This window comes from Nerophis lumbriciformis, linkage group LG02 (assembly GCF_033978685.3).
Source record: "Nerophis lumbriciformis linkage group LG02, RoL_Nlum_v2.1, whole genome shotgun sequence".
NCBI classification, from domain to species: domain Eukaryota; kingdom Metazoa; phylum Chordata; class Actinopteri; order Syngnathiformes; family Syngnathidae; genus Nerophis; species Nerophis lumbriciformis.
Window position 1 is genome coordinate 13,899,315 of NC_084549.2, and position 21,406 is coordinate 13,920,720.

At 39.4% G+C, this 21,406-nt stretch overlaps 2 protein-coding genes across 3 annotated transcripts in view; one reads left to right on the forward strand and one right to left on the reverse strand.

Annotated features, from left to right (window-relative positions):
- The window catches only part of xpo5 (exportin 5), a 49,266-nt gene extending 41,355 nt beyond the window's left edge, over positions 1-7,911 (reverse strand). The window contains exons 1-6 of the mRNA XM_061940585.1: positions 7,661-7,911; positions 3,648-3,769; positions 3,508-3,580; positions 1,893-2,030; positions 368-550; positions 237-263 (exon numbers count right to left, since the gene is read on the reverse strand). Coding sequence (XP_061796569.1) covers positions 237-263; positions 368-550; positions 1,893-2,030; positions 3,508-3,580; positions 3,648-3,769; positions 7,661-7,762 — 645 coding nt within the window. The 5' untranslated portion in view covers positions 7,763-7,911. The remainder of the gene's footprint in view (positions 1-236; positions 264-367; positions 551-1,892; positions 2,031-3,507; positions 3,581-3,647; positions 3,770-7,660) is intronic.
- Positions 7,912-17,977: 10,066 nt separating this feature from the next.
- Positions 17,978-21,406, forward strand: part of tp53bp2a (tumor protein p53 binding protein, 2a) — an 81,969-nt gene continuing 78,540 nt past the window's right edge. For both annotated transcript variants that reach the window (XM_061940695.1, XM_061940771.1), the window contains exons 1-2: positions 17,978-18,052; positions 18,314-18,461. In XM_061940695.1, the coding sequence (XP_061796679.1) occupies positions 18,432-18,461 (30 nt within the window). In that variant the 5' untranslated portion in view covers positions 17,978-18,052; positions 18,314-18,431. The remainder of the gene's footprint in view (positions 18,053-18,313; positions 18,462-21,406) is intronic.

Sequence of the window (21,406 nt, forward strand, 5' to 3'; positions counted from 1 at the left end):
AAACCGCGGATCCGGGAGCGACTGTCAGAAAGCGGCTTTAAGATGATCTGTAAAACATAATCTATGCAACATTTTGACCATTTTGCCAGAACAATGATCACATTAATCATGTATAAACAGATTAGTAAAATGTGCGGGGAAGTTGTGGGCTTTAGACAAAATTGCGAGGCAACGCATAATTCACAGGGATGGTTGAAGCGCCATAAATTGGCCAATGGTGACAGAAATTTACTCACCTTCATTTCATGTTCTGGCGACCCTTTCTGCAAAAAAAATAAAATAAAATTATATAGATACACACGCACACACACATATTTATACACATTATGCCTTGTTTTGTTGTTATATACAAATATGATTTAAATACCAGTCTTTGGTAATCGTCAATGTTAAGTTGGAGAATGGCCATCAGGAAGCTGAAGATGCTCTCCATGTTCTGTGAGAGTGTCTGCTGGATGTCTCGTCGCCGTTGATGGGGAAGCGTATGGAAGGTGATCACATCCTCCGCCAGCCTCAGCAAAATCAGCATGACCAATTCCGTCTGTGCCGCCTGTTGATGAATCCAACCACAATATGTATACAGTACTTTAATTGTGCATATGACAACTGGAAGTATTTGATCAATTCCATTGTAATTCAGTATGCATGCTCAACATAAACTAATTATATGACCTAGGCACACATGGTAACACTTCTAATAGAGAGTGTTACTCGCTTTTTCTTTGGCTGTCCATGTTTTTTTTGCAGCATGTGATCTCACAGATTGGCTTGTCATCATGGAATTAGATATCTGACATCAGTGATCGCATCAAAGGACTCATTTCTGTTTTTCACAATATAATAAGACGTTTTAAGATAAAAACAGGACAATTTATTGTTTTTATAATAATTTAACTTAAAAACTAGGGCTGTTCCGATCAGGGGTTTATGCTGGTGATTCAATATCAATCATCCATGAGTGAAAACGGCCGATACCAATACCGATCACATGTATTAACTGTAAATTTTTAAATGTATTCATGTGTGCTACTGACATTCTGACAATATCAGCACAATATTTAAACTAGTCCCGTAAGCTCTTTTATTGCATACAATTGTTTGAGCAAAACCAAATTAATAGTACAAAGTAACTGAAGAAAAGCAAAAACTACTATGTACTACTCACTTAAATCATTTTTGCCCTCAAAGTTCTCCTGTGTCCAAGAATTTATTTAATGAATTTGTAAACAAATAAATATTGAGAAAAAGAAAAGATCGATCCAATCACTCTAGTATTGATCATATAGTAATACTACCCTTGGTGTTGATACCACAAATTTATGGATGGATCCACACTCTTATGTGTTGTGTACTGACTGTGATATTATCCTCTTTCTAACTTGTATTAATCTACTTGTACATTACATACATACTTACATCATGTATATAAAACCCTAAAGGGAGGATTTTGGATGTTTTTTGTGGCTCGATAGCCAGAATTGACCAGCTCCCATAAGCTCCATGATAAGCGGACTTTTGATCGAATGTATTTAATATTTAGAATGCATTAAAAGAAATCCATCTGTCGTCATAATAATTGTGAACGATAAGCAAAATTCCAAACAAGGTACGGATCCCCTTTAAAGACTTGACTGTTTTGGTTGTTTGTACATTGTACTAAAGGTTAACTTACTTTTGCACTTGAATGACAATTCAGGATATTGCCTGTGCAGTTGATCAAGGTTTTATGACGACTAACCGAATAATTCGGTTTCCATTATTTTCTATAGGCAAAATTGTTTCAAAATACACACCAATCAGAGTTGAACCAGGTTTCCAGTAACATTCTATTAAAAGGTAAAGGCACCCAACATATAGACAGAACATAACAGCATGCATTGTAATGGACTCACCCCTTTGCCAGACAGACTTTCCATCTCTTCGAGCATATTTGACCAATTCTGAGGCCATTCTCTCTTGATCATTTCCACGACCACTCGTGAGAGGACATCTTTAATGTAGCTTTCCTCCTCCAGAATAGAACGTGTACCCTGAGAACAAACAGGAGTCAGACCAAATCCTATAGAGTATGTACTGACAGTTAAAGTGCTTCTCATACATTCATTTATTAATCGATTTTGTGCTCGTTCTTCTAAACATATTTGTTTTTATTTTCATGCATTTTCACTCACTTGTTCAAATTTTGTATTAGCCAATTACCGGTATGTATATTTGACACTTACGTCATTCACCTCCCAACAAGCCGTTATTAACGTGCATTAAAGCCACGTGCGATTGGTCAAAATGTGTGGTGCCGTACAAGAGAGTGAGAGAAGGTTGCTACATAATTTGAGACGACATGGTGGAAAGGTGAAGAAAATAAGCTACAGGAAACAAAAGCAGAAAACATTTGTTTCTGAATGCCAATCTTTGCTAGAGACTATCAAAAACTGTTACCTCGATAATGCTTTTTCTTCCAGTTTTGCACATTTTGATTTACATTTCGTTGTGTAAAGTGTTGTTGACGTTGTAGTGCTTCACTATAAACAGTTGGATATTTACCAAAAAATACACACAATTACATTCGACATATTGCTTTAATAGCAATCTGCATGTTGAGTGCATAAATAAAACCATGTAATGACATAATTGGATATAGCCTAGTTCTATTTTTACATAAAAAAATTATTTGACACATTCTGATAATAGAGTCAGCTCTATGAACCCTTTATATTAGAAATGGCAACAGCGGAGTATGTCCCATAACAAGAAGATAGAGAAAAAGAAGAAACTTATTGACCACAGACTACAAAGGCGGACAAGCGCAATTTTTCAGGATTTATGCAGATCCCAAACACAGATCAGCTGGTACCAGAAGGTAAGAAAAGTTGCTTTTGCATAATATTGCAAAACAAAACGCCAGATAATGTGTCTTACCTTATACACACACCATAATAATACTCGTATGTCGAAGCACAGTACGATCCATCAAGCGGTGCGGCTTCATAGCTTACCAAAGTCGTACTAAAACATTTTAATAGATTTTTGAGTGCCGTGTGTAATGTTCTATATTTTCAATAGAACATATAAAATGTTGGTGTCGTTTACTTGAGTCATATTGCCATCATAGTGCAGCCTACACATATCTCTTATGTTTGACTGCCATCTACTGGTCACACTTATCATTACACCATGTACCAAATAAAACAGCTTCGAGGTCGGGAAGCAAAACCATAATTATTCCGCACATTAGGTGCACCGGGTTATAAGGCGCACTATCGAGTTTTGAGGAAGAAAAAAGGATTTTAAGTGCGCCTTATAGTCCGTAAAATACGGTAAGTGTTTTTATCCATAACAAAAGTATCAGTTAACTTTCCACACTAAAGCCCTTTTTCCGAGTCATCTTTTTTTTTTTTGACATTTTGATAATATCCTACCGTGGCCTTAATACCGCGATAATATCGTACCGTGAGATTTTGACATTGTTACGTCCCTACTGATAACAATGGTACCAAGTATCATACTTACATTTAGTAACAGCTGCATGGTGCAGTCTTTTACTTGGACTTTTTCTGGTTGCTGCATGTCATTCCATCGATACCTGCAAGGAATAATAATGACCAGGTGAGTAAGTAGTTATCTCATCACATAAATATTAAAACACTTACTTGATGACATGCTCCAATATTTGCAACCCAAGGTGCCTGATGACAGCGGCGTGAGCTTTGTCTGCTAAATTCAAGCCACAGGGGACACACAGGTCGCTTTTCTCTTTAAATTCCTCAAAAAACTACAAAAGGAGACAACACGGTTACATTACGTTGGACACCTGAGTGTAAAAAAACAGCTAAATGACATATGACAACCAGCTATTTGAACTAGGTCAGGGGTCAGCAACCCAAAATGTTGAAAGAGCCGTATTGGACCACAAATACAAAAAAATAATCGGTCAGGTCTGCTTTTCAGCCAGTCCAACGAGTGCTGGCCCAGTCTCATAACATGTGCGGCTTCTGCACGCACACACAATTGAATGCAACGCATACTTAATCAACAGTGATACAGGTGACACTGAGGGTAGCCGAATAAAAAACTTTTAACACTGTTAGAAATATACGCCACAATGTGAATCCACACCAAACAAGAATGACAAACACATTTCGGGAGAACATCCGCACCGTAACACAACATAAACACAACAGAACAAATACCCACAACCCTTTGCAGCACTAACTCTTCCGGGACGCTACAAGGTGTGTGTGTGTGTGTGTGTGTGGGGGGGGGGGGATTTGGTTGGTGGTAGTGGGGGGTGTATTTTGTAGCGTCCCGGAAGAGTTAGTGCTGCAAAGGATTCTGGGTATTTGTTCTGTTGTGTTTATGTTGTGTTACGGTGCGGATGTTCTCCCAAAATGTGTTTGTCATTCTTGTTTGGTGTGGATTCACAGTGTGGCGTATATTTCTAACAGTGTTAAAGTTTTTTATACTGCCACCCTCAGTCTAACCTGTATCGCCGTTAATGAAGTATGCGTTGCATTCACTCGTGTGTGCGTACAGAAGCCGCACATATCTTGTGATTGGGTCTGAACGATGTTAGAATGGATGAAAAACGGACGTGACGATAGCTCGTAGAGTACCATAAAGGCAGTGCATTTAAGGCTCGCCCCTAAGACTGTGGTCCGGGTGGATGAGATATAATGACTGATGAACACCTTTGTTCCTTAATGAAGGTTGCATCAGCTCAAAGCCTGAGCCCCGACATTAATGAACTAGCATCCAAGAAAAGATGGCAGGTATCTGGCTTGGGCACATCAGATTAGATCAGTGTGTTGCAAACTGAGCAGTTTAAAGTCCTGAATTGTTGTTTTATTCATTGTTATTTTATTTTCAAATTTATTAGCCTGTGGAAAAAGTTAATGTTGATATTTACCTCAGAAGGCTGCAAATAGAAAAGAGGCATTCAATTTTTATTTAAATTGTATTTGATATGCCATTGATATTTTTTTAATTATTATTATTATTTAAAACTCGATTTTGCATGTCACTATAAAGTTATATAAGCCTTGCTTGTTCAACATTCCAGTGTTTTTCAACCTTTTTTGAGCCAAGGCACATTTTTTGCGTTGAAAAAATGCGGAGGCACACCACCAGCAGAAATCATTAAAAAACGAAACTCAGTTGACAGTAAAAAGTCTTTGTTGGGTATGACTTTAAACCATAACCAAGCATGCACCACTATAGCTCTTGTCTCAAAGTAGGTGTACTGTCACCACCTGTCACATCACACCCTGACTTATTTGGACTTTTTTGCTGTTTTCCTGTGTGTAGTGTTTTACTTCTTGTCTTGCGCTCTTATTTTGGTGGCTTTTTCCTCTTTTTTTTGGTATTTTCCTTTAGCAGTTTCATGTCTTCCTTTGAGCGATATTTCCCCGCATCTACTGTGTTTTAGCAATCAAGAATATTTCAGTTGTTTTTATCCTTCTTTGTGGGGACGTTGTTGATTGTCATCTCATGTTCGGATGTACCTTGTGGACGCCGTCTTTGCTCCACAGTAAGTCTTTGCTGTCGTCCAGCATTCTGTTTTTGTTTACTTTGCAGCCAGTTCACTTTTAGTTTGGTTCTGCATAGCCTTCCCTTAGCTTCAATGCCTTTTCTTAGGGGCACTCACCTTTTGTTTATTTTTGGTATAAGCATTAGACACCTTTTTACCTGCACGCTGCCTCCCGCTGTTTCCAAAATCTACAAAGCAATTAGCTACCTGCTGCCACCTACTGATATGGAAGGGTATTACACGGTTACTCTGCCGAGCTCTAGACAGCACCGACACTCAACAACAACACATTTGCAGACCATAATTACTGGTTTGCAAAAAATATTTTTAACCCAAATAGGTGAAATGAGATGATCTTCCACGGCACACCAGACTGTATCTCACGGCACACTAGTGTGCCGCGGCACAGTGGTTGAAAAACACTGCAATATTCAATGCAAAACTTGTTTGGGTCCCTATTAAAAGGTTCATTTGTTCAACCTTGGCCTGCAGCTTTGTTCAGTTTTAAATTTTGGCCCACTCTATATTTGAGTTTGACACCCCTGTTCTACTCTCGGCAGGGTCCTTGAGGGTGCATGGGAGTTTGCCCAACCAGTCTACATGTGTTTTGTGGACTTGGAGAAGGCATTCGACCGTGTCCCTCGGGAAGTCCTGTGGGGAGTGCTCAGAGAGAATGGGGTATCGGACAGTCTGATTGTGGCAGTCTGCTCCCTGTATGCTCAGTGCCAGAGCTTGGTCCGCATTGCCGGCAGTAAGTCGGACACGTTTCCAGTGAGGGTTGGACTCCGCCAAGGCTGCCCTTTGTCACCGATTCTGTTCATAACTTTTATGGACAGAATTTCTAGGCGCAGTCAAGGCGTTGAGGGGATCTGGTTTGGTGGCTGCAGGATTAGGTCTCTGCTTTTTGCAGATGATGTGGTCCTGATGGCTTCATCTGGCCAGGATCTTCAGCTCTCACTGGATCGGTTCGCAGCCGAGTGTGAAGCGACTGGGATGAGAATCAGCACCTCCAAGTCCGAGTCCATGGTTCTCGCCCGGAAAAGGGTGGAGTGCCATCTCCGGGTTGGGGAGGAGATCTTGCCCCAAGTGGAGGAGTTCAAGTACCTCGGAGTCTTGTTCACGAGTGAGGGAAGAGTGGATCGTGAGATCGACAGGCGGATCGGTGCGGCGTCTTCAGTAATGCGGACGCTGTATCGATCCGTTGTGGTGAAGAAGGAGCTGAGCCGGAAGGCAAAGCTCTCAATTTACCGGTCGATCTACGTTCCCATCCTCACCTATGGTCATGAGCTTTGGCTTATGACCGAAAGGACAAGATCACGGGTACAAGCGGCCGAAATGAGTTTCCTCCGCCGGGTGGCGGGGCTCTCCCTTAGAGATAGGGTGAGAAGCTCTGCCATCCGGGGGGAGCTCAAAGTAAAGCCGCTGCTCCTCCACATCGAGAGGAGCCAGATGAGGTGGTTCGGGCATCTGGTCAGGATGCCACCCGAACGCCTCCCTAGGGAGGTGTTTAGGGCACGTCCGACCGGTAGGAGGCCGCTGGGAAGACCCAGGACACGTTGGGAAGACTATGTCTCCCGGCTGGCCTGGGAACGCCTCGGGGTCCCACAGGAAGAGCTGGACGAAGTGGCTGGGGAGAGGGAAGTCTGGGCTTCCCTGCTTAGGCTGCTGCCCCCGCGACCCGACCTCGGATAAGCGGAAGAAGATGGATGGATGGACCCCTGTTCTACAGAAACCATATTAACAACAAAAAAAAATATTTTTCACCCCATTTTTTTCCCATTTCCATACATTTTTGAAAAAGCTCCATGGAGCCACCAGGACACCGTTAAAGAGCCGCATGTGGCTCTAGAGCCGCGAGTTGCTGACCCCCGAACGAGGTGGACATACTTTTCTAATGCTAGCGTTTGAATGAATGTAAACCAGCAGTGCTAGCTAACACGCTAACATCTGCTCACAACACTGCTAATTTAGCCGACATTAAACAGCCAATAAAGTAACATTACGAAGCTCCTACTAATACTTAGACCGTATTTTTAATCATCTAAAACATCATTTTGTCGTATAACCAACGAGTCTCGCAATAAATGCCAAGTCGAGCATGCTAGCGAGGCAGCTAGCCGGGAATAACGACGCTACCTTGAGGGCCTCCAGTCGGTAAATTTGCGTGGATTCTGCGTCCATGGTCACATTCAGAGCCTTGATGAGCTGCTCGCACATCGCCGCTACATGGTCAGCCATGTTTCAACGGAGCGTCGGGCACCCTGAGGTAACGATACAAGCCGCAACGAACCGCCTGCTTGTCGGATGTTTCGTCCACCCTCAAAGGCTGCTAGCCAACGTGCACCGAATTTGTCTTTTTCGGGCCCTTCGGCTTGCCGTAGAAATGGCGTATGCTGGGAGTTGTAGTTCTGTGCAAGGATCGTCTATAATGACGAGGGCACACTCATGAATAGACTGCTCGTGTGATGCAAAACCGTGGATTTCGGTGGTAGGGGAGAACGGGGTTAGGTTAGTTGTCACACGTTTTACTTTTTATGTGAATTGCTCATCATCAAAACATCTTTCAAGTCATTCCTACATATAATCGATGTTGTTGGCTTGAAACACTGCCTATGTCCTTCTCATAATAAACTATCAAATACACGGGTTGTCACACGCTATGGTGTCGGCTTTCACACTGTTATTTTAATCATTGGCGTTGTTAGGCCTATTTTAGGGGGGCTGAAGCCCCCCTAAAATATTCTTAAGCCCCCCTAAATAATTTGGGGTTTTTTGGTTTTTTTTTTTTACAAATAAATGCCGACATATTCATTATAAAGTGGCCCAAATATGAGTTTAAATAAATAATCATATAACCTGTTATTATTCACTCAGTTTCCCCTCACTTCGTAGCGTAAGGTAGAGAGCCCCTTTCGTGCGTCGGTATCCAATCCATTCCACTTGTTCATATAGAAAATGCCCACATCACTCAAATTCCAGCCCGCATTTTTTCTGCGACCTTGCTTGCGGTCCTGCAAGTGTACGAAGCACATTATCTTCCTTTACAATGAGTGAAGCTGCACAAAACCTTGTGTGTGCAATTGTAAATCGTTTATTTTTTAAGTTTTGTGTTTCTTGTAGAATCTATATAAAGTAATATACATAAGCCTATTGTTAAAATAATGAAAAAAACATCATTAAATATATTTGTTTTATTGTATTGTTACATTAATAGCTGTTTTATTATTATAGGATGCTTGTTAAACATTTAATAGGATTTTCAGAGGGAGGAAAAACCAAGACATTTAATATAAAATGTAAAATGAATAAATACATAAAAATAAAAATAAAATATATGGTTAAAAGCCATCGTCCCGGGGAGCATTTCATTTCGTCCCGTGCATTTAAAAAAAATAATAATAATAACAATGAATAATTTCTAAGTCTTTGTTAGCCGTTTGTGAAGTTTTGTGCTCGTGCGTACATTCGCTTGCATCCTGTGCATCTCCTGGGGGCAAAGCCCCCCCTGTCCTTAAAAGCTAGTGACGCCCCTGATTTTAATGGTGAATTTTTTTTTTTTTTTTTCAAGGGACACAATTTAAATGCGCTGACAAATAAATACCCTTAAAAACCTCTTAAGGCCCAAGCTGTTTGTTTACATGTTTTTTTTTATTTCTCTATTGCTATTGCAATCAACCTAAATAAAACAAAATATATAATTTTTATAGGAAATAGGAAAAATAACATACAGTGTCATATAAGAATTGATGATATGGAGATAGAAAGGGTGTATTCAACAAAATTTTGGGGAATCTATATAGATGATAAATTAAATTGGAAACTGTACATAAATATACTTAAGACAAAGATGGCAAAAAATATTGCTATGTTATATAAAATCATAAACTCCGTAAATCAAAAGGCTCTTAATATGTTATATAATTCTTTTGTACTCCCTTATCTTAATTATTGTGTTGAAATCTGGGGTAACAATTACAAAACAAACATCAACTCTATATTCTTACTTCAAAAGAAAGCGATTAGAATTGTAAATTATGCAGATTATCATGACCATACCAATGCTCTGTTTATTAAATTAAAAACATTAAAACTGCATGATCTTGTTGACCTCAACACTGCTATTGTGACGTACAAAGCTCATAACCACATGCTGCCTCGGTGTCTACAGGAGAGGTTCAAACCCAGAGAGAATCCCTATGACCTCAGAGGTTCAGCTGTCTTCCAGAAAGCTAAGATAAGAACAAGCTTAAAAAGTAGATGTGTTTCTGTCAGGGGGGTTCAACTGTTGAACAGCTTGGATGATCCCTTAAAATGTTCCAGGTCCATTCACACAGTTAAAAAACACTTTAAGACCAATGTCTTGGAAAAATATATCACTCTTGAATCAACACAGTAGTTAATACTATGATCAATGTTAATTAAAATACTAAATGTGGGATATAAATAATAATGGAAGTATAATTGTTTGTATATAGTATATAAATTGGTACAAAGGTTTAACACGCGTATAAGGATATTTCACATGCCTTTACTGTGTATATAATTGAACAGTGTTCATATTGTGTATAATGTGTATTTATAATATGTTGTACAAAAGACATTTCATAATTTTCGGAAGTTCATCTTGTACTTGACGTTGTTTATAGGGTTAGGCGCTATAAGTGTTCAACTTCAGCCTAAACCCTTTCGGTCTGCAACATTTTCATTTTCAATCTATGAATGTACAACTGTTTGTTTATTTTGTTGACCATTGACCAAAGAATAATAAACTAGATATTTGGGCTTATTGGACCCTAATTAGAATAAAAACTAAGAATTAGGGATGTCCGATAATGGCTTTTTTGCCGATATCCAATATTCCGATATTGTCCAACTCTTAATTACCGATACCGATATCAACCGATACCGATATATACAGTCGTGGAATTAACACATTATTATGCCTAATTTGGACAACCAGGTATGGTGAAGATAAGGGCCTTTAAAAAAAAAAAAAGATAAATAAATTAAAAACATTTTCTTGAATAAAAAATAAAGTAAAACAATACGAAAACAGTTACATAGAAACTAGTAATTAATGAAAATGAGTAAAATTAACTGTTAAAGGTTAGTACTATTCGTGGACCAGCAGCACGCACAATCATATGTGCTTACGGACTGTATCCCTTGCAGACTGTATTGATATATATTGATATATAATGTAGGAACCAGAATATTAAAAACAGAAAGAAACAACCCTTTTGTGTGAATGAGTGTAAATGGGTGAGGGAGGTTTTTTGGGTTGGCGCACTAATTGTAAGTGCATCTTGTGTTTTTTATGTTGATTTAATAAAATAAATAAAAAAACAAAAATAAAAAAAACGATACCAATAATAAAAAAAACGATACCGATAATTTCCGATATTACATTTTAAAGCATTTATCGGCCGATACTATCGGCAGGCCGATATTATCGGACATCTCTACTAAGAATCATCTTTTGATATGATGTACTTAGTCCATAAGTACACAAACGTGTACTGCATGTATAGTGAAGTACACTTTACTTCACTAAACATTGGGTTAGTTACTGGTTTTCAGTAAACTAACCCAACACTGTTAGTGACATGCTAATTCTTCTTTTTACACTTTTTTTTCCCAAATTCCATTGTATGTTATACTCTTCTGACACCACCAGATGGCAGTATAAGTGTCCACATAAGCGGCCATAAGACCCCAATTCTACACAATTTTGGAAATAAGAGCTAAAAGGTGCTGTCCACGTATGTGGACACTAAGCCTTTAGAGGTTTTTAATGCAGGGATTCTCAAACTGTGGCACGCGTACCACTGGTGGTACGTGGACTTTATCGAGTGGTACGCCAAATAATGACTTAAATCAAGTGATCAGTGTTTTATTTTCCTATGTTTGAACACAGTGTTGCTGTTAAAACTGTGTGTAATGTTACAGTGACCAAAAATATTATTTGTTGAATAAAACCTCTGCCTTGTTTTTTAATGATTACTTGGGCCTATTACGCTACTGTATTTTTAATGTTGGTCGTTATGGTGGTACTTGGAGAGTCATTTTCTGAGGACCTCAAAGGCTTTAGCTATCCATCCATCCATTTTCTACCGCTTGTCCCTTTTTTGGGGTCGCGGGGGGTGCTGGAGCCTATCTCAGCTACATTCGGGCGGAAGGCAGGGTACACCCTGGACAAGTCGCCACCTCATCACAGGGCCAACACAGATAGACAGACAACATTCACACTCACATTCACACACTAGGGCCAATTCAGTGTTGCCAATCAACCTATCCCCACCAAATGTGTCTTTTTCGGGCCCTTTGGCTTGCCGTAGAATGGCGTATGCTGGGAGTTGTAGTTGTGTGTAAAGATCGTCTATAACGACGAGGGCACACTGTGAGTGTGATGCAAAACAGTGGATTTCTCTCGACAACACCGCAGTAGGGGAGAACGGGATTAGTTGTCACACGTTTTACTTTTTATGTGAATTGTTCATCTTTAAAACATCTTTAACGTTATTCCTACATACAATCGAGGTTGTTGGCTTGAAACACTGCCTATTTCCTTCTCATTTTCACAAAGAGGTAATAAACTATCAAAGACACGGGATGTCCCACACGCTATGGCGTCGGTTGTCACAGTGTTATTTTAATCGTAAAATTATATATTCTTTAAAAACGGACACAATTTAATTGCGCTGACAAATAGATACCTTAATGCAGAGATTCTCAAACTGTGGCACGCGTACCACTTTACCTAGTGCAAGGGTCCCCAAACTACGGCCCGCGGGCTGGATATGGCCCGCCAGCGTCCGAAATCCGGCCCGCAGGAAGCCCCAAGTAAAAAAATATATATATAATATATATATATAATATATATATATTATATATATAGTCGTGGTCAAAAGTTTACATACACTTGTAAAGAACATAATGTCATGGTTGTCTTGAGTTTCCAATAATTTCTACAACTCTTATTTGTTTGTGATACAGTGATTGGAGCACATACTTGTTTGTCACAATAGACATTCATGAAGTTTGGTTCTTTTATGAATTTATTATGGGTCTACTGATAATGTGACCAAATCAGCTGGGTCAAAAGTAAACATACAGCAATGTTAATATCAGTGTTGGGACTAACGCGTTACAAAGTAACGCGTTACTGTAACGCCGTTAGTTTTGGCGGTAACTAGTAATCTAACGCGTTATTTTTTATATTCAGTAACTCAGTTACCGTTACTACATGATGCGTTACTGCGTTATTTTACGTTACTTTTGATGTAGTATCGGCTAGAAACAGAAGCGCTGCGGTGTCGTTCTTCTGAATCTTCCTCTGTCACAAGCCGAAGAGAAGAAAAGAGGCGGGGTCTATGTGTGTGTCTGGGTGTGGGTGTGGGGAGGGGAGGCACACACGTGATCCGCAGTTTGATATATGAAACAAAAACAAAAAAAGTTGTTGGCACGTTCAGTCCACACACAGCGTGGTCATGGCGAGCGGAGTAACGGAGGAGCTTGAACGCCCCGCGCCATTGAATCGGTGTGTTTATAGGTGCAGACTCGGTTGTGCAAAACGAGGGTTTTAAACACATGCTGAACGTGCTTGAGCCACGTTACGACATCCCGTCGCGCACCCACTTCAGCGATAAGATTGTGCCAGATCTTTATGAGCAGGAGAAGAAAAAAGTTGTGGATGAACTATCCCGAGCATCATCTGTTGCGCTCATGACAGACGGGTGGACGTCCAGGGGAACTATAAGCGCTCACTTCATCACAGCAGACTGGGAGATGAGAAGACACGCCCCCTCTACGAGAGTCACCTTGCGCAGGTACTGACACAAGCAATGGAGGAATGGAAAATGAAGATATCCCAGTCACACGTGATAATGCCAAAAATCAAATAATTACAGTGAATGAGGCAGGTCTGGGACCACAGATAGGTGCTTTGCACATGTAGTGAATTTGGCATCACAGAAGGGAATCTCAGTCAATAGGATGGAGCGCCTCTTTGGGAGGATCAGGAAGGAGGTTTCCTACTTCCACCCAAGCACAACAGCTGCTCATGTGCTTAGGACAAAGCAAGAAATGCTAAAGCTGCCTACTCATAAGCTCATACATGATGTCCCAACGAGGTGGAACTCCACTTATGATATGTTGGAGCAGCAGGCAGCTATATACTCTGCATTGACCCACAACACCCTAAAGACAAATGTCACCCTGTCTGATGATGATGTGAGAGTGGCAGATGAGGTCCTCCAGGTGCTTAAACCCCTCAAAAGTGTTACATCTCTACTGAGCACTGAAACTTCACCATCTGTGTCAATGATCCTGCCACTGAAAACAAGGATTCTACAATCCATGGCTCCAAGTGTGGAAGACAGCAGCATCACTCCAGATGTCAGGCTATATTTCACTACCTATGTTTCAAGGAAGATGATGTGCCTTCTTATGTTGCACTTTAACTTGTTTTTTATTAATGGTCATTGGTCCAAGTTTAAAGAAAGGAGGAATGCCTTTTTATGTTGCACTGTTTTTCATTAATTATGTTAAAAGGAAAATAAAAATGCATGTCAAGTTGATCAACAGATTGTATTATTTTCCAGTGCAATAACAGTACTGAAATGAAGGCTAAAAGGGCATTAATGGGAGCTTTAAAAAAAGAAAAAAGAAAAAAAGAAGTAACTAAATAGTTACTTTTCACAGTAACACATTACTTTTTGGTGTAAGTAACTGAGTTACTTTTGAAATAAAGTAACTAGTAACTGTAACTAGTTACTGGTTTTCAGTAACTAACCCAACACTGGTTAATATTTGGTTACATGTCCCTTGGCAAGTTTCACTGCAATAAGGTGCTTTTGGTAGCCATCCACAAGCTTCTGGCAAGCTTCTGGTTGAATTTTTGACCACTCCTCTTGATAAAATTGGTGCAGTTCAGCTAAATTTGTTGGTTTTCTGACATGGACTTGTTTCTTCAGCACTGTCCACATGTTTAAGTCAGGACTTTGGGAAGGCCATTCTAAAACCTTCATTCTAGCCTGATTTAGCCATTCCTTTACCACTTTTGACGTGTGTTTGGTGTCATTGTCCTGTTGGAACACCCAACTGCGCCCTAGACCCAACCTCCGGGCTGATGATTTTAGGTTGTCCTGACAAATTTGGAGGTAATCCTCCCTTTTTCATTGTCCCATTTACTCTCTGTAAAGCACCAGTTCTATTGGCAGCAAAACAGGCCCAGAGCATAATACTACCACCACCATGCTTGACGGTAGTTATGGTGTTCCTGGGATTAAAGGCCTCACCTTTTATCATAAATTAAACTTTTTGAAACCGATACCGATAATTTCTGATATTACATTTTAAAGCATTTATCGACATCTCTAGTTCAGATATTTTATTTCTTTATTTTTTCACGTTTAAAATGTTTTTTTTGCAATTTTAATTTTGACAGTACCACATAAGATATGTTTTAATTGCTGATGCGGGTTTGTTGATTTTTAAATGCGCCAGAAAATAACCCTTTTTTTGTACACTGTCAATGCCCAGTAAATGTGTTTCTGTATAGTATTTATCCAACAATGGTCATGTGGTGACATAAATGATGGTATTTTGAGAGGTAATCATTGAAGTCGGACATCACTGAAGGCCTAGGTAGGAAACGCACGGCCCGTCACTGTAAAACGTGTGTGGCTTATCTTCATTTCATTTTCATTTCATTTTTTTAATTTATCTCCTTCATTAATGTGCATCTTTGATCGATAGACAATTAAACCTCAGCAACTAAACACACATTTACACACCAATGCCTGAGAAGGAGCAGGATGAAGAAAAATCTTATATTTTCCTGCCCCCTTCAACATAATACGTAGTCTTACTTAATGGATATCATACAAACCAAACAAATATATCCAAATATAATGAAAACAAACAAAAAAAACACAACAAGTGCAAAACTTCATGAAGTACAAACCGAACAAAAAAAGTAATATACACCTCACGGGATGATACAAAACAAATACAAAACCAGACAAAAAAACAAGTAAAATAATCAATATAAAGCAAAATGTAAACACTTATGGCTGTCCATATGATCTTCTTGTTCTGTCTTTATATATTTTTTTCAATTGGAATATATTTTTACAGTCTTTTCTCTCATTGTAAAGAGAATTCCATAGTTTAACCCCCACCACTGATATACACATTTGTTTTAAAGTTGTCCTTGAATACTAATGTTTGAAATGACCTTTTCTTCTACGCTCTGTATTCTCAGAAGTGATGACTAACATTTTTTTGTAAATTTGCTGGTAATGTTTTACTTTTAACCTTAATAATAACACATAATGTCTGTAACTTTACTAGCTCCTGTAGTTTCAATAAACCAGAATTAATAAATAATATGTTAGTGTGTTCTAAGTAATCTACTTTATGAATAATCCTTATAGCTCTTTTCTGTAGTTGCCTTTATGTTACTCTTATATGTGTTCCCCCACACTTCCACACAGTATCTGATATATGGCAATATGAATGCACAATACAATGTACGGTAGGCATTGCCCTATAATCTAACCAGTGACGTGCAGTCACTAGAGGCAGGTGAGGCAGGGCCTCACCTGCCATCATGGAAAGAAAAAAAAATTTAAAAAAAAAAATTAATTTGTTATATGTATCCAGTGATTATACTATAAAGTTATTTTCCATTTAACTTCACCAGTTTTAGATTATTTTTATTCAAAATCGCTGAATTTTCACATTTGCCGTTCAAATACTGAGAAGAGACGGTGCGGTGAACAGCAGCCAGTTGAGGCACGTCACTCAGTGCCGCAACATGGATTGCGCAATGACTCGGCTAACTGCTGGCCTGCTGTGCAGTGAGACTGTATTGCTATATGAACTATATTATACATTTCCATAGTTTAGTTAGCTGAGGTATATAATCCATCCATCCATTTTCTACCGCTTATTCCCTTTTGGGGTCGCGGGGGGCGCTGGAGCCTATCTCAGCTACAATCGGGCGGAAGGCGGGGTACACCCTGGACAAGTCGCCAGAGGTATATAATGTACAGTGTATTTTGTCAACAACTGTATGTGTGTAACGTATTTCTTGTGCTGAGCGATCATAAAACGGCTGCAAAAGACGCACTGGCTGAGGCTCGCCTCCTGCACCCCCGCCGTAGAATTGTTATATCAACTAAAGCCCACACTTAAACTTTCCACGTGCAAGATTGAATCTATTTAAAAAAATTATTTCATAAGAAGCCAAAAAGTGCAAAAACAATAATGTTGGTGTTGGAGGAGTTGTGAATGACTGCAGGGACACAACATTAGATACACCTGCAGACTGCAGGTGTACCTAATTCACAACTCCTCCAACACGAACATTATTGTTTTTGCACTTTTTGGCTTCTTATTAAATAACTTTTGTAACCTATTTTCATGGGCTTTCCTCTTTGTGATGTTAAGTTCCTGTTATGCGCTGTTATACAGTATATGCCTTGAGCTCTTATTTTGAAGGCGCTAAGAGCGGAAGTGATGTCACGTTGCGGAGGTTTTTGAAAGAAGGTAAATAAAGTGGTCCTCGTGTAAACTGGAGCCTCCGTGTTTGTTATTTTGTAGTTTCATACAGTATAGGCGACATTTATAAACCCTCGGTTACACTTTTTTAAATAGATTCAATCTTGCACGTGGAAAGTTTAAGTGAGGGCTTTAGTTGCGGCGCATGGACTTAATTTCTAAGTTAAGGTAAGACCATAATAACGTTTTTTTTATTAAATGTGCTTTTTTGTGTGCTACAGTTTGTATGTGTAAAGTTAAAGTTAAGTTAAAGTACCAATGATTGTCACACACACATTAGGTGTAATGAAATTTGTCCTCTGCATTTGACCCATCCCCTTGATCAACCCCTGGGAGGTTAGGGGAGCAGTGGGCAGCAGCGGCGCCGCACCTGGGAATCATTTTTGGTGATTTAACCCCCAATTCCAACCCTTGATGCTGAGTGCCAAGCAGGGAAGAATGCTGGTATGAGCTTTTAAACATAACCCGTTAACTGCTGCCAATCAAATGATGAATAAGATACTCTTTAGGGTTCATATGTTTGTAAATCTGACTGTGATGAAGTCAGTGCCTCACCAGCCATCAACCTCACCGCACGTCACTGAATATAACACATATTTTATCTTGTTTAATATAAAAATACTCTTAGACATCTTTTTCCGCACATGTGCAATATGAGATTTCCATGTCAGACCGTCATCCAGTATCACTCCTAAAAATCTAAGTTCAGAAACCATGCGAATATTTCTAAAAGTCTGTATTTTTTGTTACATATTATGTTTGTTTTCAATATGTACCGGTAGCAATACACACAACCAGTAGAGGGAGCTGTTACGGAACTGAGAAGGGGGCGGAGCTAGAATTCCACAGTGGCCTCCTCCTCTTCCCCCCTCTTTACGTCACTCTGGGATCGGCTGCGGGCTAACGAGCATCGCCATCCACCAGCGGAGTTTACGCCTCTTTACCTTCGCCTTCTTTCGGGTAAGCAAATTATAAAACATCCATGCTATAACCACAAATGTTTTCAGTAACGTGTAGCGTGTTGCTAAATCGAACACACGTTGTTTTTAAAGCGTATTGTTGTTACGGTAACGAATGTGCGCAAACTTGTTAAGCGATGCGACGTCAAACTACAGCGGAAACTTTCATAGGCCTTGTTTAGTGTTTGCAACAGGTCCCGCTGCGATTAAGTGTTTTTGACTATATTATACATATCATTTGTTGTGTGTGTTTTCATGGTAGGACGAGGGATCGATCCAGCCAGGCAGGAGAAAGTCGCCTTCACGGGCTGTGGGATTAAAGTCGCTCCGCTTTCGTCGAAACTGCCAGTCGTGCGGATTCATGCCAGATTGTTAGCTAAATGCGGTACGAAGCTAAAAAAATGATGCCGGTGAGTTCAAGACTTTAAACTTCACATTTATTCGCAGTATTTGCCTTTTGGGTTATTTAAGCACACCTACAATGTTATTGAATGCATAATACGTGGCGAATCTGCTGACTGTAAACACAGGTTTGAGTTGCCAGCTACTATTGGTGTAGCGCTGTTCCACTCCTGTGTGCCTATCTACTGTATGTGACGTTATCTATTTGTTTTATGACGTAATGTTGACATTGTCACATCGCATGTAGGATATATGCACCTGACACAATTACGTAATAGCACACTAAGAGCTGTATCAGAATGTTTTGCCTTTTATTGTTGCAAAATAAGGCAATTGTACTCCTCTGCAACACACAACCATAATAATAGACACATTGTTAGATTAGTACTTCTCTCAGAGTGTCAATCAAAACCTCTGTAAAATGCTAATGTTGTGTTTAAGTGAATGTGTCAGTTTGACCAGTGTCTACAGCAGTGTTTTTCAAACTTTTCTGAGCCGAGGCACATTTTTTTCATTGGAAAAATGCGGAGGCACACCACCAGCAGAAAACATTACAAAATGAAACTCTAAAACTCTAGAAACCATAACCAACCATGCCTCACTATAGTTCTTGTCTCAAAGAAGGTGTACAGTCACGACCTGTCACATCACGCCGCAACTTATTTAGAGTTTTTTGTTGTTTTCTTGTGTAGTGTTTTAGTTCTTGTCTTTGGTGGCGTTTCCTCCTTTTGTTGGTATTTTCCTGTAGCAGTTTCATGTCTTCCTTGAACGCTATTCCCTGCACTTGCTTTGTTTTCGCAATCAAGACTACTTAAGTTGTGCGCACGCTATCCTTCTTTGTGGGGACATTGTTGATTGTCATGTTGTGTACGGGTGTACTTTGTGGACTGCGTCTGCTCCACACGCTGGAAGTCTTTGCTGTCGTCCAGCATTCTGTTTTTTGTTTACTTTGCAGCCAGTTCAGTTTTAGTTTTGTTTTGCATAGCCATCCCCAAGCTTCAATGCCTTTTGTTTATTTTTGGTTTACGTGTTAGATACCTTTTTACTTACACGCTGCCTCCCGCATATTGTGATCACAACAACACATGTTCCCGACATCTACAAAGCAATTAGCTACCTGCTGCCACCTACTGATATGGAAGAGTATTACACGGTTACTCTGCCGAGCTCTAGACAGCACAGACACTCAACAACGGCACATTTGCAGATTATAATTACTGGTTTGCAAAAAATATTTTTAACCCAGTTAGGTGAAATTACATAATCTCTCACGACACACCAGACTGTATCTCACAGCACACTAGTGTGCCACGGCACAGTGGTTGAAAAACACTGCTCTACAATGTAATGTCATGCAAAATATAATCCGCTCTATCTTGTTCACAACCTTGCCAGCATTATTGTCATAATCATGAAGGGTCCAGTGCATTTGGTGCAGTGTTGTCTTTGCTTTGCTGTTGAGTGCTTAAATATAAATGTCCGTGGGAGATTTGTTGTTAAGGGCTTCTTGCAAGGAAACGAGAGTGTGTACGTAAGGCTTCTTGTGGTTGTTGGATTGATAGTGCAGTAATTTACGTTAAATATTCCATATTGATGTTTTGCACCAATGTCATTACACACTGCCTGTAAAAATGTCCTTGGTTTTTGCTCTTCTGTGGTAAATGAACAAGTAGAACATACTTGCCAACCCTCCCGAATTGTCCGGGAGACTCCCGAAATTCAGCGCCTCTCCCGAAAACCTCCCGGGACGAAAATCTCCCGATTTTCAGCCGTAGCTGGAAGCCACGCCCCCTCCAGCTCCATGCGGACCTGAGTGAGGACAGCCTTTTTTCATGACGGGAGGACAACAGGGTGACAAGAACTAAATCATCCAGACTAGAGATAAATTGTATTATTATGTTTATCTTACCTAAAAATAAATATATTTATTAATAAAAAATAAAAATAAAAATAAATACATGTTTACTATATTTTGCTAAAAACATCAAAATTAATTGTATTTTTATTTGTATTTTTTCCTGACTCCTTATTACATCCAGCCATAGAATTACACATTAAAATAAACATATTTGAAATAATTGATTTTAAATGATCATAATAATTCATTTAAAATGACCATATTTAAATATTAAAATAATTGCATGTTTATCAACAACTTTAGCATTTTATTCATTACATTTTGTAACTCTCAGAAGCCAAGTTATATTATATTCCTTAATATTTATTTATGCAAGTTTGAAGTATCAATTATCTAAACACAGTTTTGTTTGCGTATTTTCAGGATGTAGATATATATATATATATATATATATATATATATATATATATATATATATATATATGTATGAAATACTTGACTTGGTGAATTCTAGCTGTCAATATACTCCTCCCATCTTAACCACGCCCCCAAACCACGCCCCACCCCACCCCCGACCACCCCCCACCTCCCGAAATCGGAGGTCTCAAGGTTGGCAAGCAGGGGCGCCGAAAAGGGGGGGTAAAGGAGATGGATTCTAGGGGCCCATGATGGAGGGGGGCCCAGAGAGGCCCCTAATGATGATGAAATTATAATACAGAAAAAATAATGACACTGTGTTGGGGGCCCTGTAAAGATTCTTTTCATGGGGCCCAAAATCCCTAGCGGCGCCCCTGTTGGCAAGTATGAAGTAGACTAATAATAAAATTTCTACCACTTGTCCTTAATCATTTTGACAAAATAATAGCATGGAAAATGACACAATATGTCACTGCATGCGTCAGCAGCCATATTAGGAGCCTTTGTTTGCTTACTTACTACTAAAAGACAAGTTGTCTTGTATGTTCACTATTTTATTTAAGGACAAACTTGCAAAAAGAAACATGTTTAATGTATTGTAAGATTTTTTGTTAAAATAAAGCCAATAATGCAATTTTTTGTGGTCCCCTTTATTTAGAAAAGTACGGAAAAGTATCG